Source organism: Hemicordylus capensis, chromosome 3 (genome assembly GCF_027244095.1).
Source record: "Hemicordylus capensis ecotype Gifberg chromosome 3, rHemCap1.1.pri, whole genome shotgun sequence".
Classification (NCBI taxonomy): domain Eukaryota; kingdom Metazoa; phylum Chordata; class Lepidosauria; order Squamata; family Cordylidae; genus Hemicordylus; species Hemicordylus capensis.
Genome location: NC_069659.1, coordinates 277,649,509 through 277,670,719, shown reverse-complemented (window position 1 = coordinate 277,670,719; position 21,211 = coordinate 277,649,509). Strand labels below are relative to the sequence as shown.

The following is a 21,211-nucleotide window of genomic DNA, read 5'->3' as shown; positions in this document are numbered from 1 at the left end:
AAAGGGAAATTTTTCTCACTCGTGCACAACATTCACAACACTAGAACCAGAGAGCTGCCTGCTAGGAGACTTATGATGGACAAAAGGAAGTACTCTTCAAACAGAGCATAAATTAATCTATGGATTTCACTGCCACAAGATCCAATGATAGTAGTTAGGATGTAGTTTAAAGTGGCATTAGACAACTTCATGGAGGATAAGTCTGTCAGTGGCTACTGGTTTTGATGGTTATATGCTACCTCAGATTTAGAGGCACTGTGCCTCAGAAAATCAGCTGCAAGGGAGAAACGGTAGGAGAAGGGGCATGCCTTCATCTCCTGCTTGTGGGCTTCCCAGAAGCATCTGGTTGGCTGCTGTGGGAAATAGAATGGTGGACTAGATAGGCCTTGGCCTATCCAGCAAGGTCTTTCTTATGTTCACTGAGCTGCTATTGCATTACTAAGAAGTAATACTGTGTGACAAGATTCTCTGGAAACACAGACATGAGGACCTTGTACTTTCTTCAATTTCCAGAGTTTAGGAAAGGAAAGGGGTGTTCCACTTAACATAGCAAGGAACTCCAGGAAAAGAGAGTGAAGCTCAAAGTGCATTAAGAGCTGACTGATGGAAGTTAACTGGACAGCTAAAGAAGGAGAAACACTCATGGAAGGTAGAAGAGAAGAACAGCAGAAGTGACTGTGGCAACCATGGGCTTCTACATAGAATGGCAAGGCATTTCCAGACTGGTGGCTAAAGACCAGTGGTGCACATGATTTCCCTACCCCTCTGGGATGAAGTATCAACTGGAGCAAGAGCTCCCAAATAGCACTCCAAATAGTATGGCTATATTTCCTGCCAGAAACTGAACCAGAAATACATTTTACTGTTTGGCGGGTTAGCCTTTTCAAATTGCAACTTCAAAAATCTTGCTAATTTCCTATGTTTGACTTGCTCTAGTCAATACACACTACATCTCCACAAACTGTAAGGGCACTGAAGTGATAGTAAGTCGAATCTTTAACTTCAGATCAGAGAACATTCATTTGTTGTAACCAATATATTCTGCACCCCTCTGGCTCTTCTGGCATTGTTGTCTTTGGTCACTCGATGCCATGCTGTTCAGAAAATTTAGGTAGAGAGGATCTGGCTCCAGTGTAAAGGATTTTACAATGTGACCTTGAACTCTCTGCTAGCTCTGTGGTTCTACAAAAAGGTTTTCTCTGGAACCTCAAATTTGAGAAATGGTCAATAATTTAGGTCTATAAAAATTTGGAAAGGAGAGCTGGTCAAGCATGACTTGTCCCTTTAGCTAAGCAGGGTCCGCCCTGATTGCAAATGAATGGGAGACTAGAAGTGTTAGCACTATAAGATATTCCCCTTAGGGTATGGAGCCACTGGCTTCTCCAAGATAGGGCTGAGAGAGATTCCTGCCTGCAACCTTGGAGAAGCCTCTACCAGTCTGTGAAGACAATACTGAGCTAGATAGACCAATGGTCTGACTCAGTATACGGCAGCTTCCTATGTTTTTCCTATGATTTTCAAGAAAAACAGAACAAACAGATTATACAGTACAGCATAGGTAAGTTTTCTTATGTTGATCTCACACACAAAAAATGGTGGAGCAATGTCTGTCAGCCCAATAAAAATAGGGTTACTTGCGTCCTGCAGCTCTGCATAAGTAGCAAAGACACAGAACTCAGCATTCTGAGAAAGACTGCTGAGAAGACAGACTTGGAAGCATGCAGGCAAAGCCTCAGAAGCCAGCACGATTTTCAATAAAATAATGAACATTTGTATAGTGCTTTCAAATGTCCAAAATGCTTAACATAAATTATCTGGCAATCCTTACAAGAATCCTGTAAGATCAATAATCTGCATTATTATCCCTATACTGCAGCTGAGGGTGAGAGTGAATGGCTGGCCTAAGGCTACCTACTGAGCTCATAGCAGGGGTGAGAGGTGACCCAGAGAAATCCTGATATGTAGCTTAGCCATTAGATTATATCAGCTCTCCATGGTCTGTGGAAGCTTCAGTACTCCCTAACCCCTGTCCCTTCCCAACCTCAACTAACCAGAACGGAATACAATATCGCTTGACTTTAGACATGCAACAGAATTAAACTTTGTTTGATGTAGAAATTATTTCCTCTCTTTAGACTACCATAGAGTACACACAGCCTTGAATAAAATGTGTATCTTCCACCAAGAATGTCTGTCTATAAATTAAGAACAATAGCAAGTTAATACTTTTTTTTAGAAAAACCAACTGAAATGTCACAAAGGAGGAAGCAAGTTTTCAAGTTCCATAGAACTCTTCAGGCTGGATGTGAAGGAAAGCAACACAAAGGGGAGCAGAGAAAAGAAAGAAGAAGCATGCCATGATGAAGAACCCCAAAAGTTTGCAGTTTCTTAGGGTGAAAGGCAAGAGCATGTTATGCAGACTTTCAGCACAATTCTGTTTAAACAGAAGAAAATACCACTGAGTCCAAAGCCCTACTCAGACATTATGTTGTGCCTGCATTCAGATATTATGAGGCCGTTCTCATGTGCAAGCAAAACCGAGCAAACAAAGCCAAGCCCAGTCTTAACCATGTGCAAGAACTTACGGGATCGTGCTTGATCCTGGCGGTGCCTTGGCGGCAAACCCGCTAAACCAGCCACCCTCTTAAATGGGGATAAGGGAGCTAGTACTCCCTTAGTCCTGTTTTTTTAATCATCTACCAAGCAGCTGGGGCTTGGAGACTGCAGGGCTCCTGGCCAGTGTTGGAGGAATCCCCATAATGCATTGTGTTGTCATACAGTGCATTATGGGAGTTCTGAGGGGCAGGGTGATATGACCCGGCCCCTCGACCCTTCTCACTGCCAGAGAAGGCAGCTGCACGTCTGGGTGTGCAATCTCCATACCCAGGCCAGAGGCAATCGTCTGTGGGGAGGTAAGCTTTTCAAGGCTTCTTCCCTGCTCTCCCTGAAGCCCTTTTTCTCCAATTGTGAGAAAGGGCTCTGTGTCTGCACACTCATACATGTTTTTGTTGAATAACTGTACCTGCATTTGTTTTAAAAGTGAACCTGGGTACAGGTCCCTCAAATGCAAGGTACAGAGAGCAAGCGTACTGCTGTACCTGTGTTCAACATAACATGTCAATACCTGTACCTGTGTTTAATGTACACAGATTGTACAAGTGGTGAACATAATGTGTTAATAGGGCTGAACAGGGCTTTCTTCCAAGTAAGTGTCCATAGGATTGCGGTCTTAATTAGAAAAGACTGTAAAGTGCAAAGAAGATTCAAGTTGAACCAACAACAACTACTGAGATGAAGAAACAATGGCATTCCTCTATTATTATTATTTTTTAAAGAAATGCCAGCAGTTACTGTAATCTGTTTCCAGCACTAAGTGAACATACGAGTCCCATCTATAATTCAGCATTACTTGTTCAAGTAGCAAGTGCTTTGCAGCCCTTATCAGCTTCCCATGATTTTAGTCTAGTTCCTGTCCCTGCTCAATGGGCTGAGCATATTGGCCCAGGAGACCTCTTTCAACTCTATGGTTCTGCAAATCATGATGCCTTTGTTCAAATATCCAAGTGAGCATGTGCACCATTCTGCGAGAAGTCAGATCTTTGGTAATCTGAATAACCTGAAAATTCGCAAATTAATGCATGTTTTTGAAAACAAAGAGCCCCAATCCAAGCAGACGTTCTCCTCAAGTTCCACACAATGACATTAATGGGAGCCATGCAAAAACATGAGAACTTTCCAGGTGGATGATGCCCAAAGTCATTCCTATAAAGCCAAGTCACTCTGCCTCAGCACAGGACATCAAAAACACTCAAATTAAATTTGCAAAATTGGCCAATGCAGCCCTGCTGTCCACAAAGTCTGGTAAATGTCATGCGTGCCTCACTCATTATATTCAAGTGGCAGCTTCGCATAGTAACATTGAGGGAGCCAATAATTAGGCTGTCGGGGAAGAAGGATCTCATTGTACATGTCTTATCAAAGAATGTTCACACAGTTCCCGTCCAAAGACCCATTTCAAATGTTGGTTAACAAAACCACAAGAACTCTGAAGAAACAATTTCCCTAAAAGGGCAGATTGGGTCTGCTACATTCCCTGCTGAACAAAACGCTTTTAAATCTACCTATAGTTGTTCATTAAAAAAAATGAAAACGTAAGCAAATTTTCCCCCCTTTGTTAACATAGCTATAAAAGTCTTGGTGTGTCTACCCTGGGGACCAAAGACACTTAAAAACTATGAAGTTAGTACAGCCCAGGCACAGGGAAGCAGAGCTTTTCTTATATGCTTCAAGCTCAACCTAGCTGTAAGAACAACAAAAGAATTTAAGGCAATGTCCAAACTACACTAAAGTATGAAAGACTCCCATTGACTTATATGGAAAGAGATTTCACCCACAAGGCTTTAGAATTACCTTGACTGGGGCAGGCTAAGTGCCTCTGACAGGTTTGAGCAAGATTTCTTCATTCATCTTTTAAGGACTGTACTAATGAATACTAAATAAAGAAAAGTACATCCCACCTTTTCTAATTAAACATTTTTCAAGGCATCTTGCAGAAAGAGGTTAAGAAAAAATCATTATACCACAACAATTTCAGATCGGATTAAAAATTAAAAGCAATGCTATTAATGGAGCCTCAACTAGAAAACAAATACTAATCATTAAAAGCTTGGATCAGCAAATCTTAGCTGGGAGTTATTCGCACTTGGCTTCAGGCTTCGGGTTAAATGTGGATCGAATTCACCGTGAAGTCCACTCGTGGCATTGAGGGAACCAACCCCTCCCCTCTGCTCTCGGTTTACTCTAGAAACAAGTACACATGGCAGACAACAGTGTTTTCCTTCCTACCCAATGGGAGTGAGGAGAGAGAGAGTTCCCTGCAAAGATCGATCTGCATTTGTGAAGAGAGCATGCTCTTATCATGCTTATGATTTTACGTCAGCGCCTCTCCCTGTTTGCTCTGGCATTTTCAGAGAAGTAGCTTAAAAACAGCATTTTAAAAACCTGGACATACATCAAGATAAGTTAGAGTTCACATCACAAAGCCCGATTTGTGTGTGGACTGGGTCCAAGGATCTTGGCAGGAGTTCGGGTAAGTTTTGCTGGTGTGTGCATGCACACACACTCTCCCGAATGAGATTCAGGGTATAAGCCTCATGTATAAAACCTCCTAGGCACTTAAAATTTATCACAGGAGGTACCAGGCAAGAAGCCCTGGGAAGAACATTTCAGAGCCAGCGTGCAACCACACAGAAGACCCTTTCCCCAGTAGCCAGCTCCCTAACCTAATTGGAGTCCCAAGAAGGGCCTCCAATTATCATTGTAACTGGTGGCCAGGCTCCTGTGGGAGCAGGCAGTCCTTTAGAGCAAGGTAGGATGTGAAAGAGCCAATGTGGCCTTATGGGTTGCAGGCCTGTTCAACTTAGGCCCCCCAGCTGTTTTTGAACGACAGCTTCCATAATCCCCGGCTACAATGGCCAATAGCCAGGGGTTATGGGAACTGTAAGCCAACATCTGCAGAAGGGTGGAAGTTGAACAGCCCTGGAACCGTTGGTGCTTGAATAGAATCAGGGAGACCCATATTCAGATCCTGATTCAGCCATGTTCATGGGCCAGTTACTAGCTCTCAGCCTAACATACATCACAGAGTTGTTGTGGAGGATAAAAGGGGTATCCCTGAGCTGAAGGGCAGGATATAAACAGTGATCTTAATGTCAAGTGAGAAAAACAATAATGCCACTCAGTTTCGTTGATGCTTACAGACTGTTGTAGTCTCTTAGATGATCCAGACTAAGCAGGACTCTGTTGCTAACTGGGTGCAGGTTTGTCTTGGCAATGGTAAACAATACTCAATTGCGTCACTTGTTTTATCTTGTTACAAGGAAAGTATTACTTTCTTCATATTACAGGTGGCGGGCTGAGAAGAGGGAGTGGCTTGCCAAACTGTGAGTTCATAGCACAGGGCAGATTGAGTTGGGGACTTTCTGATATCCAGAACTTTCTCCCATAGTCCCTGCTGTGAAATAACCACCTAAGCTGCACAACAGGTAGGCTGCCTCTGTAGTACTTTAATCCAAAGTCCTTACCACCAAGAAATCAAATTGGCACAGAACATGGGGGAAATCAGTTGTTCCTCCAAGAAAAATTCAATTATTTCCCCTACTCCCATCCAGGGTTGTAAGGAAAACCTTCCTCTCATTACAACCCATAGTGAGTTAATAAACTTACAGGAGGGAGTCTTATTATGCTGGCAGGACCCACCCCCACATTCTACACACATTCAATTGAATGTCCTCATGGTGTTTACAACTGGAAAAGCAGGGCACTCAGCTGCAGGGAGAGAGTTCTATGTGCAAACAACTGCATAAATATGTATTGGTTTAAAGTAGAGTGTAAGCTGCAGAATCCATTTATTTTGCAAACTTACTTATACTGAGCACCAGAATCCAGGAGGTAGATCTCATCCGTGGATAAAGTCCGATTTGTCTCGGGAGCTGGCCTATCAAAGAAACAGCAGCATTTGCCTCAATATTTTACAAACCCTTCACTGAGACCAACAAATTTTTAAAAAAGACATCATTGCAAGTTACTTCTTAAATTATGTAATCAAATGAAACATTAACTTTGGACTAAGTGTATTTGTTCTTAGTCAATTTTCCACACACAAAATCAGAAGAAAAGTCCAATTAGATCAGTATCATGTGCTTCAGATATGCACCTAGTACACTGAAACCTATGGGATTTTGTATGGCATTGCCATTTTTGTTGATGGAAAAGCACTTGCAACAAAAATCAGGACAGCAAAAAAGCTTATTACCCATTTCTAGCCAAATGGGCTGAAAATTCGAGAGCTCTCTCAGCATATTCATGTCTGACTCATTGAACTGGTTCATGTGGTCCTATTTTGCGATCCTGTTCTTGTGATCTGGCCCTGTCCTCCATTTTTTACAAGGCAAGATGTGACACAAGTGTTATGAATATACATCATTGTGCAAATAAGCCCAGTAAGTGATGTTTTAACTCCCTCAAAAGAAAGTATGTGTGGGGGAAGACACATAATGTAATTTGGCCCATACATATGTTGCACCATATGTGGCGGGGGTGGGGATGTGCACACTCGCTACTACATGACACATAACAAATCCCAAACTAGGTAAATGAGGACATCAACTTTTCTAATTTTAAATTCATCACAGGAATTACTTGCACTTCCACGAAGGGAAAAAAGAATGCAAGTGGCCCACATCATAGAGCTCTGTGGGCCTCTTGGAAATAGCCAACACTTCAAAGAAATGTGTTAATGGTGAATAAGATGCCTGGACATGGAAGTTTCACTTCTTTAATATTTAACAGCATTTTCATGGGTTTCAATTCCTGCCCTGAAACTTTGAATTGTTCATCAAAAAATCAGGAAGCAAGATGGGCAACAGTTGATTTAAAAGGAGAAGCTGTTTCATGCAGGTTCCCAGTCTCAGAGCTGAGCAAGTCCTGAGCAAGTTCTTAAAAAGGGACAATTATTTCATATATGTATGTTCTGTGGCAGCACATAAGCTCATTCTTCCACAACTACACCATCCCCAACTGTTCATCAGAAGGCCCTGATAGATTTCAAAAGCCTTGGAGAGCAGGGACAACTAATTTTCATGAAACCTGCTTGGACCTCCACCTGCATGTGTTGATGAAGAAAAACCTTCTTCGCTGTTTCCACCACAACCAAGTCATCAAGTCAGACCTACAATGTAACCTAATTCTCTCTTTGCCTATAACTATGAAGAGAATATATGGAATGAGCTAACCATGAACTAAAATAGGTGTCTGAAGTTCTTATAAGCCTTGAACAGCATGAGACCATGTCTGATCCCAGGGAAGGGATCTGCCGATAGAAACCACATCAGCAGCTAACAGGAGTGAACATTTCCTCCTGAAATATGAACTAAATAGCTAGGTACTATCATGCTGATTCTTTAGGCTCTTCCAACTGTGTAGTCAACAGATAAGCACAAGGAAGATTTTGATCTTACTTGTAGTGAATGATGGCACCGTTTGGGCCTGTGCTTGAAATGGTAGCAAAGCTCAAGTCAACGAAGTTCTCTTGCTGGCTGAAAGAAAGAAAGGACTTCATGAACAAGGGCAGCTGAGCCACTAGAAAGTAAATAAAGCGTGCCGTCGAGTCGGTGTCGACTCCTGGGAACCACAGAGCCCTGTGGTTGTCTTTGGTAGAATACAGGAGGGGTTTACCATTGCCATCTCCCGTGCAGTATGAGGTGATGCCTTTCAGCATCTTCCTATATCGCTGCTGCCCAATATAGGTGTTTCCCATAGTCTGGGAAACATACCAGTGAGGATTCAAACCGGCAGCCTCTGGCTTGCAAGTCAAGTCATTTCCCCGCTGCACCTTAGGTGGCTGAGCCACTAGAAGCAGCCAACAGATCTTCAAAGCAACCATCTCTTGATCAGTACCCTTGCATGTCCTTTCTCCTCTCTTTAACTCCAAATCCCAGCTGGACTCGGATTCTGAAATATTTAGGACCACTACAGCAAGGAGACAGACGGACTTTGAATGCCTAGAAGTTAAGGCCAATGAAGCCCTTCATCTGCTGCTGAACAAGAGCTCAGCAGTAAATAAAACGTCATCCATGATTAAGTGCAACAAGGCTACTGGCCTTGCATATGCCATCAATTTATGCCTGGGTTGAATCATCTGGGTCAACACTTACTCATCTTGTTCTGGACAGACATGCAGTTCATATCAGCCAAGAACTGGAAGGCTGGGGATGAGAGCAGCGGTGACCCAAATTTGACCAAATACAATACATGGCTCAGACACAGAGTATCAGCTCTAGGACCTGCCATACTGATGCACAGCTGATTTCCTGGCCAAGCTTATCAGTCTGGTCTTCGACGCAGACTAGAGAGTGCACAGACTGGATGAGTGGGCCATTGGGACACAGAATACTACAGAATTAACTGAGCCTAAAAAGTGTAAGCTGTAAGTGATGTAAAGTGATGCATATTGGGGCACAAAAACCCAACTTTCAAGTGTCAACTCAGTGCGTGGCAGCTGTGAAAAAGGCTAATTTAAATTGTGAGCCCTTTGGGGACAGGGTACCATCTTATTTGTTTATTTGCTTATTTATTTGTTATTTCTCTGTGTAAACCGCCCTGAGCCAATTTTGGAAGAGTGGTATAGAAATCGAATAAATAATAATAATAAATAATTCCATGCTAGGAATCATTAGGAAGCAGAGGCACTCTTACCACTGGACTTTGGCCCCAAAGTCCAGGGCCTCCACAGCCCCTTGGGGGCCCCCAAATCCTCTTTAGTCTGTCCTGGGTGGTGTGGTATGTGCCCTCAAGAACCTACGTGTTAAAAATGATGCTTAACTTACAGCGGGGGGCGGGGGGTGCTCCAAAGACCTTTAGGTCCAGGCTCCAAAATTACGTAGGTTCACCTCTGTTAGGAAGGGGATTGAAAATAAAAATACTAATATTATAAAAGCCCTTATACAAATCTATGATGTGGCCACATTTTGAATACCGCATATAGTTATGGTCCCTGTATCTTAAGGAGGACATTGCAGAGCTGGAAAAGGTGCAGAAGAGGGCAACCAAGATGGGGCCTGGAGCAGCTTCCTTAAGAGGCAAGGCTACAGCTTCTGGGGCTTTTTAGTTTGGAAAAGAGGCAACAGCAGGGAAACAGGGTAGAGGTTTATAAAATTATGCATGGAATAGAGAGAGTGGACGGAAATAATTTTTTCTCCCTCTCACAACACTATGAAACTGAAGAACAGGATATTTAGGACCAACAAAAGGAAGTACACAGCACTGTTTTAACGCAGCACATAATCTATGGAATTCTCTGCCACATGATGTGCTGATGGCCACCAGCTTGGATGGCTCTAAAAGGAGCTTGGACATATTCATGGAAGACAGTTCTATCAATGGGTACTAGTCTTATGGCTATAGGCCACCTCCAGCCTCTTTATCTTTAGAGGCAAGATAACTCTAAATACCAGTTGCAGAGGAGAAACAGCAAGGGCATGCCCTCACCTCTTGCCTGTGGGCTTTTCAGAGGCATCTGGTGGGTCACAGTGTGGAACAGGATGCTAGACTAGATAGGCCTTGGGCTTGATCCAGCAGGGCTGTTCTTATATTCTTAACCAAGAACCAGTTTCTTGTTCTCAGACTCATCTGGCAGAAAGGTAGAGTACCAAGCAAGATTGAAAATGGGGATAAGGCACCTGGCAGAGAAGAGTTTGTGCCTGTCTTTTGACATAACTTTCTGCAGTTTCCCAGGAAACAGAGAAATCCAGGAAGACCTTTTGATTTCCCAAAAATGTATATAAAAACAGCAGTGATTGCAAAATCCATTTACTCTCCACTTTGGTCTTTTTCTTACCGACGAAACTCCTCTGCTTTGTCTGCAGCTGATATTTCGGTAATGTTGCTTTTGGTAACCTAACAGACAAAGTTGTCTTAAGTTAGCATGGCAAAAGATAAAGGAAGAACAGCAAAACATAGATGGCCTAGTTTCTTCCCCCTTTTAGGCCACTGACCGTCTCTCCATACTATGCCTAGATACTTATATCAGGGCTCATTAGCTTGTGTGGATCATGGCATTACCAGTAGCTGAACCATCAGCCTTTCCTTTTTTCTGTTTGTCTCCCTTCCAGTCCCCAAGCCTGTCCCAGTCAAATAACCCAGGTGAGAAGCACCTCATCTCTCCTTCTGCAATTTTTTTCCAAGCCACATTTGTGCAATCTCTTTTTTATAAAGATTGAGGAAAGGTCACCATGAGGTCACCTTTGGTTATCTTATTAATCACTCCCCCCAACCCCTCATCCCACACGGAACTAATCACAGAAAATGCAACTTTAATTTTCAGTGCCTGAATTTCCTGTGGTTGTATCTTCACCAAGGAGTGACACTAAGAAAAAAAAAACTATAGAAGAACAGGAGGGGGAAAGGCCATCTTGTGGTAATACTGTCTCACAAAACTTCATCATGTAAACGTACAGCTTGCTCACTATCTGCCACATGGAAAACAGGAGGCAATTAGTGTTGTCCACAGAGCAGGAGGCAATTAGTGTTGTCCATATACCACCATGACAGTATATGCAGCCTCTTCTTCCTCCATATACCAACAATAGTCCACCAGCCTTCTCCGATCATTTCCGGTAATTGAGAACAGCATCAAAATCCTTCTTCCTTCTCAAGATGGAAACCTGTATAACTAACCTTCCACCCAAAAGTCTAATAGAAATCTCTCTGCTGCTTGATTTAGCGGCACATGGAAAGTGGGCCCTTATAAAAGTAAATAAATCAGATAAATGGTCAGAAATCTGGGACAACATCCTTGAACTATTCTTAAAATAAAAACCCCTCTGATCTACCCACATCTACTGGTGCAACAGTGTATATCCCTTCTCATCTTCCCTCCCTCCCCTTCTGCTCTCCATCTCCCTCTTTCTCTCCTTTCTCTCCTCATCTCTCCCCAACCAGCGCTGGCTTAGGAAGGGAAGGTTGGTCTCGGGGGCGGGGGGGGGGGGGGAGACTGGGAAAGATGTTTGTAAAATACAAAATGTCAAAAAACCATTAAATTTTTAAAAAGAAAGAAATCTCTCTGTTCTTCCTGTAACACCTCTTCTAACACATTCTGCTAGGACAAAAATAGCTGCTAGAAAGCTTATGTTCATGCAAGCTTGTACTATACCTCCACTTTATTTTATTTACTTAAAGCCAATATAAAAGCATACCTCCTTCTCCAGCCAGTTAAATAGCTCACATAGAGCAACTGCATCTTTAATCTGTTATTAATATGGGAAGAGATAAAAGAAGGTAAAGAGATTAGTGAAATATACAGATCTGCAATCATGCATCTGGTGGTCTTGAAGGGAAAAATTGGACTTAAATATTTTTAACACAGAAATATAAGAGTCAGTAGCAGAACATTAGGGAGAACCGGGGGTGTCCACAGGACTTTTCCAGGGGTGGGGTGGGGGTAGCAAAGCCAGCAATCTAATCCCCCCGGGGGTATGCCCCATTGAATTCAATATGATCTGGCTCAATCCGGGGGGGGGGGGGCTGCTTCAAGTGAGAACACTACTGCAGAAATGAGTAAGATTCATAATCAGTAGTTCAATAAGCAGAATACGGCAACTTTCATGAACACAGCAAGTCACTTACATGTGCTTTTCTCATGCCTTCAGCCTCTATTGGATTCTTCACAGCTTTAGCAATACAGATAGGAGTATAGGGGCTGAGATAGCGGTGATCCTGAGACAGAAGGGGAAACATTTTGACAAGAAGCCCAGCAGTGCGATAGACACAGACCACCATCAGGGTCAGCATGGTAGAGCTGAGGTTGGGTTGCCAACTAGGGACTTCTATAGAGGACATGCGACTATTGGGGGGACCAAATGACTTTGTTTGCATGTGTTGTGGTGTCCGAAGTTCTGAGGAGCAGCTGAAACATTTTGTTCACTCAGAACACTTTGCTCTCATGAGCAGCTTCTCTTCCTCTCTCTCCTTCCCCTTCCTGACCATCCATCCACTGGGGAAGCCAGAGTGGCGGTTCTGCTTCAATGGCAGGTTGCAGAGCCATGTGATGCACGAGCACAGATAGGTGGGCCCAGCAGGTACAGCTTGCTTCCTCTATGTGGTGGCAGTGAGGAATTAGCAGTTAATGAGCTAACTTTACTCAGTGAGCAGTTAGCTAACTAACTTTACTCAATTAGCTGGCAGACAATCGTAGAAAAGGGGTTAAGAGCGCACTCGCTCTCCTAACCCCGTTTTGGAGGGTGGCTTCAAGGCGCTGCCCCCAGGACTGGGCCAAATCCCAGGAGTACATGTGCATGCAAAACCAAGCTGGGCTTCCTTAGCCCGGTTTTGCATGCACATGTGAATAGCTTCATGGCTTACTTTGGTTACACAGTAGCAGGCAACAAGAGCAACCTCTTTCACACAACATACAAGTAGTTAGAGAAAAGTCCAGTTGTTAGAGAAAAGCTTAAATTAAGTGCTTGAAGCTTCTGCAGGAGGGAAATGATGATGCAAGACAGCTCTTGTGCTAACATGCATTAACTATCTTGGAGCAACACAAAGAACAGTTAAGAGTTATGATAATGGTTTGTGGTTTGCAGACTTTCTACCTTGAGGGGGTCCTTTTTATATCACCTTGACCACTGCAGAGTCCCTGTATATTTGTCATGGAACTCCTGCATTTTGCAGAGGATTTTGGAGAACATTCCAAGGCACATGCTTATTTGACATGAAGTGCTGATCAGGCCCACCACTGCTCTGCATAAGTCAACTGACTGTGCCAGGAACACATACAAACAACATACAAATGCCACAAAGTGTGTGGTAGGCAGAATGGGTAGTAACAGACAAGCTGTCTTCCAGGGCAACTTGTCTCCACTACTGATCTGCCCAGTGAGGATTCCTTCATACGTCTCCAATGAGCATCAGGGTTCCTTGAAATAGAACTTGAAAACCACTGTACTGGTTAATAAGGGAGTCCCTTTTCTCCTTCTGGGCCCAAGAGCAGCCTATGACATCTTCTGTCTGCATAGAAGGAAACACACACATTTCTGATTCTGAATCCCTGGATTATCCACATGTCTCCTCCTCAAACCTAGCAAGGGTGACATATCCTGCTAACACTCAGTCAAAAACTTCCTCTTTTCTATAATTCTGCTCCGAATCGCCTAAGCACTTACACAGCTCCAGGAGACAGTCTATTTGAATTGCACCAAATGTCTGCATCTAGTTATGCCTGGAGGGCCTCCAACTTCATGGCAGCTATCTCACGAGTAGGACGCACAGTGCACCTCAAGTAGCACTAATGCTGGCTTCAAAGCACCTTCTGGATTGCACTGGAACCTTTTCACACATGACACCAGAAGCATGGGAAACCCCTCTCAAGCACTACTTGAATGTAGGAGTATATGCTCCAACGTAGCACAGAAATGCAAAAAAGAACTGTTTTAAAATCAAATGTATGTTCTAGTGCATCTACGTCAGAAAGACATCGGAGAGGAGAACTGGACAAGCATGACTTGTCCCCTTAAGCTAAGCAGGGTCTGCCCTGGTTGCATTTGAATGGGAGACTACATGTGAGCACTGTAAGGTATTCTGCTTAGGAGACGGAGCTGCTCTGGGAAGAGCATCTAGGTTCCATGTTTCCTCTCTGGCATCTCCAAGATAGGGCTTAGAGAGATTCCTGCCTGCAACCTTGGAGCAGCCGCTGCCAGTCTGTGTAGAAAATACTGAGCTAGATGGACCAAGGGCATGACTCTGTATATGGCAGCTTCCTATTTTCCTAAGGCAGTAAATGAAAAAAGCCTCCCATGTGATAAAAATAAGGGTAGGTTGCACTCCTCCTTGCTGGTGCCCCCTCCCCATGGGATCCCAGAAGAGGCTGCTGTGTTTCACTCCTGCCCAACCTATAATGAAGCCTCTGCTTTCTCTGAACAATTCCCAGCCCTACCCACAGGAAGCAGTGGGTTTTTTGTTTTGTTTTTGCTGCAGAAGCCAATTTACACACATTCCTGCCTTATTTCACATTTGACAATCTTTTGGAGAAATTGTTCTAATGAGTTAGCTATTTCCTCCCACCATAGTGGGAGACAACCCACTGAGAGCTTGGCTTGGCTTTCAAAGCTGCTTTCCAAGAGAGGACAAGGCCTGCATCCGGCACCAGTGGGACTGCGCATGGGCAAAGCTGAGCTAGGAAACGCTGGCTGCCCTGCCAAAACATACAAACCTTGGGGATGGCCTGGGTCAGGGCATAGCTGGCTTTGTCACAGAGCCAAACCTTCTCATGAGAAGAGAGGGTGTCACAGATGGATTTCAGTACCGTCAGGATGGAGTCATACGGCAGAACTTGGATGCTAAACTCTGCATCCTGAGCAGAATCCAGCAACAGATGCTCCCTCACCCCTGGCTCTGCAATGCGGTCACCATCAATAAACAACCTGCAGGAACAGATTTGAGGAAGAAAACAGGATGAGGCGTGTGGGATTCTCCAGACCCAGCTTCAGGTGCTGCCAAGGCTAGAACAGGGAACTCGCAGCTCTGTGGACAGCTGCCCCCATTTGGTGAGCCACCAGCACTACAGGCTGAAGCACCTTCAGATGGTAAAGGAGGTCCATCACCTTAAGTGGCACAGCGGGGAAATGCTTGACTAACAAGCAGAAGGCTGCGGGTTCGAATCCCTGCTGGTACTATATTGGGCGGCAGCAATATAGGAAGATGCTGAAAGGCATCATCTCCTACTGCGCAGGAGGAGGCAATGGTAACCCCCTCCTGTATTCTACCAAAGAAAACCACAGGGCTCTGTGGGCGCCAGGAGTCGAAATCAACTTGATGGCACCCTTTACCTTTAAAGGAGGTCCAGGCGCTGTCGTGGTTCCACCCACCCAGACTGCCCCTTGCCTCTCATCAGGAAGGGATATAAAGGACTCTTGTCTCTAATGGGACTCTGCCTTCGCAATAATAGTCTTTCCTAGCTCTCAGCTTGTTTTCTGGTTCTAGCTCCTAAACGTCCCCTCTAGGGTTTGGCTCTCGCTTAATGCAGAAGAGATAATGAAGGAACTATGGGCAGGTTCCTCTTTTCAGGGCAGGTTCCCAGCGCTTTGTACTGAGAACTTCTTACTTATCGTGCTGGGACCTAGAAACAGAAGTTGCAGCACCTTTTCTATGTGCTCCCACATTAGTTTTTGATTTTGTAAGCTCTTCAAGACTCAAACCCATCATTATTGCTTAGTGACGCGGCTTCAGAATGCAGTCCTTACATTGTGGGCTCCAAAGTTTATTTTACTCTGGAAAGGTAGGTACATGAGGCAGCTGCAGCAGCAGCTATCACACCATCCTGGGACTGAGATGCCTGAACATTTGCCTTCTTTCATATGATCCTGTTGGCCCAGACAGCTCAGCAGGGAAAGCCCCTCTGCAGTTCCCACCACCGTTGCCAGGAACACATGCCTCTGAAACGCCATACCCTGGAGATCCGATTCTGCCACCAAATTACACGTTTCCCCACCACCAGGCCATTGGGTCTGGCTGTTGTCTGTTCTCTCCTCGTTTCTTTCTCTAGTAGATTGTTGTATGCTACCTTTTGTTTTTACCTCATTATATTGAATGGGGTGTTTTAAATACTTGATGTTGGCTGCCCCAACTTATGTCCTTAGTTATGGAAAGACAGAACATAAATGAACAAACACACCTTAAGGCTCTACACACAATCAAGTGTGTAGAGCTGAAAGGGGTTCCGCAGGGAGAGCGGGCTTGACCTGCTCTTCCCACAGAAGATCACAGAACCCTCCTCGGACGGGCAGATCGCCCGGCCAGATGAGCAACGGCTTCACTCTGGCACTCCCACTCCCAGCTGACACACGCCCAGCAGCTCCGGGGGTCGGGTGAAAGGAAGTGTCGCTGTGCTGCCCCCTGCCCCCCGTAGCTCAAGTATTGCACCGTGCAAGGGCGCGGTGCATTCCTGGAATCCCCCATCCCTGAGTGTTTCCGCCACGGCTGCAAGCAGCCATGGCAGACACACACCGAAAAAACCAAGGTTAACGGAGCACTCGCTTAAGGGGGTGGCTCCATAAGCAGGCTTGCCGCCACGGAGCCACCAGGCTTGCCCACAAACCTAGTGGTTCTCATGAGCAACCAAAACTGGGCTGGGCTCCCTTAGCCTGGTTTTGCTTGCTCGTGATAATCGCCTCCTTGTGTCAAACAATGAAGTACAGTTTAGGCAGCTGCATCACTATGGGAGGAGAGCTGGTCTCGTGGTAGCAAGCATGATTTGTCCCCTTTGCTAAGCAGGGAGGTCATTCACACAATTTTTTTTAAAACCCTGTGTTCTATTTGGGTTTGGGAGATGTGTGTGCTTCAAATTTTCGGTTGTGTGGAAGCAAGGCAGGATGGAGTCCTGGGTAGCTTTTCCTCTTACCTTGCTTCCGCACAATCACTCCTACCCCGGGTTTCCCTTTTACCTTGCTTCCACACAACTGAAAATTGGGAGCAGACACAGCTCCCAGCCCAGGTAAAACACAGATCATGCGAATGACCCCTAGTTTGCAGGTGAATGGGACCCTACATGTGAGCACTGCCAAACATTCCCCTTAGGGGATGGGGCCATTCTGGGAAGAGCATCTTCAGGTTCCAAGTTCCCTCCCTGGCATCTCCAAGATAGGGTTGAGAGAGATGCCTGCCTGCAATCTTGGAGAAGCCGCTGCCAGTCTGTGTAGCCAGTACTGAACTAGATGGACCAATGGTAGGCTTCCTATGTGCCTATCACATCCTGGACTTACTTGATGGAACCAAACAGGATTATTGCTACAGAAAAATCATTGTAAAAGTCACCTGCTAACTGAGGAAAGAGACACCACCTTCAAAGTGGTGATTCTCTTATATTTAGCAGGGGGAGAGCAACTGGCCCTCTCCAACCCCAGCACAGCAGCCCTCCAGGGGCTATTGTTGGTGTCTACCTTATGTTTCTTTTTAGATTGTGAGCCTTTTGGGACGGGGAATCACCTTATTATTTATGTTTCTACGTAATCCACTTTGCAAACTTTTGTTGAAAAGCAGTATATAAATAGCAGTAGTAGTAGTAGTATCTTCTCTTTCTGAATAATAAACAAATTAGGACAGCAAATGGGGTGAGTGGGAAAGAGAAACAACAACACTGAAATGCTTTAATATAGATGGTTGTAAATGTATCCTCACATCACCTGACTTTTTAGAATGATGCATTTATCAATCTAGCCATGCAGCCCAAGTTCTTGGGATGTTTTATAAAATTAGGAAGGTGATGTTTGTTTTTTCCACTGCTAAACTCAAAGTAAAGGGTTTTTGTAGAGATGGGACTTTAATCAGCTTCCCTTCTCTCTCTCTTTTTTCTTCTTTAACAGAAAAATTGTTATGAGAAGTGGACATTATGGAAAATGAGGATACCTCCCAGAACTGCACAAAACAAACTTGCAAGAGAACTGCCTTGATGCAGTTGATTTTAAAAGATGGGAAGTCTTTTAGTCCCAGAAGCCAATTTCTTAACAAAAGGTCTGTTATCTCATCCATGTCAATGAAAACAGCAACAAAGTCATAGTTCACATCACCTGATTGTATTAGTCCCTATGATGGCATACGCAAAAAAGACCGGATTGTAGTCTACGTCAGAGCCTCTGAGATTAAAGAGCCCTAGAAAATAAAGAAAAACTCAGTATTACAGACTGATTAAAATTCAGCATTGTTTTCCCCCTCAGAAAAGAAAAAAAAACCTTCATCGAGATGCACTGCAAACTGGTGAAATTCTACCACTTCACTTGGCAATAAAAGACTTTTACCACAAGATGGCACTAAAAGCATTGACTACAAAATATCAAAAGGAAGATCTTTCTGTTACAGGAAAGAGAGCTCATATATGCATTTGCTCCGTTTTGTTTCTTCACATGAAAATGTGCTTGTATACGGCCACAAAGAAAAAAGTGAACCTGTCTTACACAAGTACTAGGAGGATATACACCTTAGTGATTCGCAACTGCAGTAGCTTCAAGAAGCTGCCATGACTACCAGAATAATTGACAAGAGTATATGTGAAGTACCTATGTAATGCCAGTTCACATGATCTCTCTCCTCACAATCATGAACCCAAATATGGTCAGAAAGGACTGCATGGAGAAGAAAACGTGTGAAGTGACATATAGATGTCTTCATTTTAAATCTTTCAAATTGTGGCAAAACATGTTGGGCAACATCCTGACTTAACAATCCAATTGTGGAAGGACACAGCGCAGGCAAGTTCCGATACATAGGGAGCTTGCATTCTAGACTAGCGTGCTGGCATAATGCTGTTGTGCTACCTTAAAGGTAAACTGCAAGGATGTTGTGCAAAGAAGGAAATATCTGTTCAGTGCTACTCCTTGCACTAGTAATGTTGACACTGTGTGCAACATTCATTCTTCAACCTTGTATATGTCCCAGAGAAGGTCTTCCACTCCACAACATCGCAAAGTTCCAGAGCCTTCTGGAATGAGTACAACTTTGTTCAACGCACAAGCGCAGTACTGGTCAAAATGTCAGCTGTTAAACCAAACGGGATTTGGAAGGCTGTCATCCAAATACTGAAACCTCTTTGGAACCACAGAACGGAGAGCTATCACAAAAAAGGCTCATGTAGGGTGACAGGAAGTCATTCAACAGAGAACAGAAGCTGCTTTTGTTAAAGGGTGAAAAAAATCACCAGTTCTTCTGAAAGACAATGAAACAGAAGAACAGAACAATCAAGGGCAAGACCCTCAGTTTCTGATCTGGCAGCCCAGCCTTACTCATAATTTGGCTTTGAAGACTGCTTCACAAATGAGATTTTTCTGCATAAAGATTAAACCCATAGTAAAAACTGTGTAATCTGAGAGCCATGAGGCCCGTTCAGGCATACTCCCCTATAACATCCCAGAGAGTGTACTTGAAAGCTTCACCTCCCCTCCCTGTTCCACACTTACAGCATTTGTCTGCAGACAAATGTTTTGGATGTAAATCGTGTGTTGTCATAGCTCCTACCAGAGCCAGATGGGGAGGGCGGCGTTCAGTGGGGTGAATCCTTGACTATAAGGGATTCACAGAAGGCTGCCACCATCCACTTTAGTTTAATATGGGACAAACCACTCTCTCCATATAAGATTCCTTGGGCTGAGGAAGTGGCAAAACCTTCCCTAGAAGAGGCTGAGCATTCCTAGGCCTCCAGAGGCATGTGACTAAGGCAGACCCAAAATGAAGGGTAGCACATTTTCCAACAAAGGTTTATTATTAGATTGAAAGGAAAACAAAAAAGTATGCAATAAGAACAATTGTCTCTTCATAGAGCAAATCGTAAGAGAGAGAGTTTTCATTAACCAGGCAACTCAGATTCAAGCAATACAATGAAGACAAATAACTTCCCTCACACGTCTAACTGAACTGGTCTCTATCTTATTGCTCACAGGCAGGGATCTTCCTGTTGTCTCCAGGCTGTGGCCTTCCCATTTCCCCAGCAGCTTCTCAGCCAGCGGCTTCCTCAGGGCATTCATAGGACAGAAGAAACTAAACTCTTTTCTTCTACTGGTGGCTGTGAGTGTAGTTCCCGCCCAGTCCTCTGGATTGGTCCTTTTGTTTTGATTTCCCCAGGCTTTTCCTCTTATTAGGAAAGGCCCACCCTCGCAGCAGTTACTCTAAGGAACGCCTAGTCCTCTCTCAGTCCGTCCCCTCACTACATGTGTACAGGGATGATTTGATGAACCCCACCCACCATGTGATTATAAAAAGTTTAATTCTGTGCTGAGAGGGAGAGCAGGATGTGTACACTCAAATCTCTAATTGAGTCAGGGCGAGTCAGAAGTATTGTCCAAAGCTGCCCAAAGATATTGTGCAAGAGATCTGTCATTTAACAGGCCTGCACAATTTTCTCATATCCAGCTGCATACAGATCACTAGCCAGACGCTGAACAGGGCAAAGAAACAATGATGAATGAAACTGCACCAAAACTAGTACTTACATGCCACTTCATCCAAGGCTGTCACCACAAACCAGAGGGCCTTCCTTTCTGCCATTTTTGCTCGCAGAGCTGTGATCTTGTCTTTCCAGCTGATCCCTGCAACATGGAATGACAGTGAAAGTTTGCTCCTGCGGAATTCTCTGGAGCCAAACGTAACAACATCATTTGATCAGTGTAGAACTGATCCTGTGGTAGCAAGCATGAATTGTCCCCTTTGCTAAGCAGGGTTTGCATTTGGATAGGTATGTGAGCACTGTCTGCTGTGAGATATTCCCCTTAGGGCACGGGTGTCCAACTATGACCTCCAGCAGCGTTTTTGGCCTACAACTCCCATCATCCCCAGTCACAGTGGTCAGTAGCCAGAGATTATGGGAGTCATAGATCAAAAACAGCTGGAGGGCCACAGTCGGACACTCCTGCCTTAAGGGATGAGGCTGTAGCTCAGTGGTAGAGCATCTGCTTGCAAGCAGAAGGTTCCAGGTTCAATCCCTGGCTGGCATCTCCTGTTAGGGCTGGGGAAGATTCCTGCCTGAAATCTTGGAGAGCTGCTGGCAGTCAGTGCAGATAATACAGGGCTAGATGGACCAAGGGACTGATTTGGTATAAAGCAACTTCCTATGTTTCTATGCTCCTATTTATTGCCAAACTCACCAGTCATTTACCTCTTTTTAAAAATTATTACA

At 44.3% G+C, this 21,211-nt stretch overlaps 1 protein-coding gene across 1 annotated transcript in view; it reads right to left on the bottom strand.

Moving 5' to 3' along the window:
* Nucleotides 1-21,211, bottom strand: part of XPNPEP1 (X-prolyl aminopeptidase 1) — a 61,060-nt gene that overhangs the window by 14,484 nt on the left and 25,365 nt on the right. Inside the window, exons 7-14 of the mRNA XM_053309943.1 lie at nt 20,529-20,624; nt 18,117-18,198; nt 14,765-14,975; nt 12,184-12,273; nt 11,754-11,804; nt 10,397-10,455; nt 8,019-8,096; nt 6,425-6,496 (exon numbers count right to left, since the gene is read on the bottom strand). Coding sequence (XP_053165918.1) covers nt 6,425-6,496; nt 8,019-8,096; nt 10,397-10,455; nt 11,754-11,804; nt 12,184-12,273; nt 14,765-14,975; nt 18,117-18,198; nt 20,529-20,624 — 739 coding nt within the window. The remainder of the gene's footprint in view (nt 1-6,424; nt 6,497-8,018; nt 8,097-10,396; nt 10,456-11,753; nt 11,805-12,183; nt 12,274-14,764; nt 14,976-18,116; nt 18,199-20,528; nt 20,625-21,211) is intronic.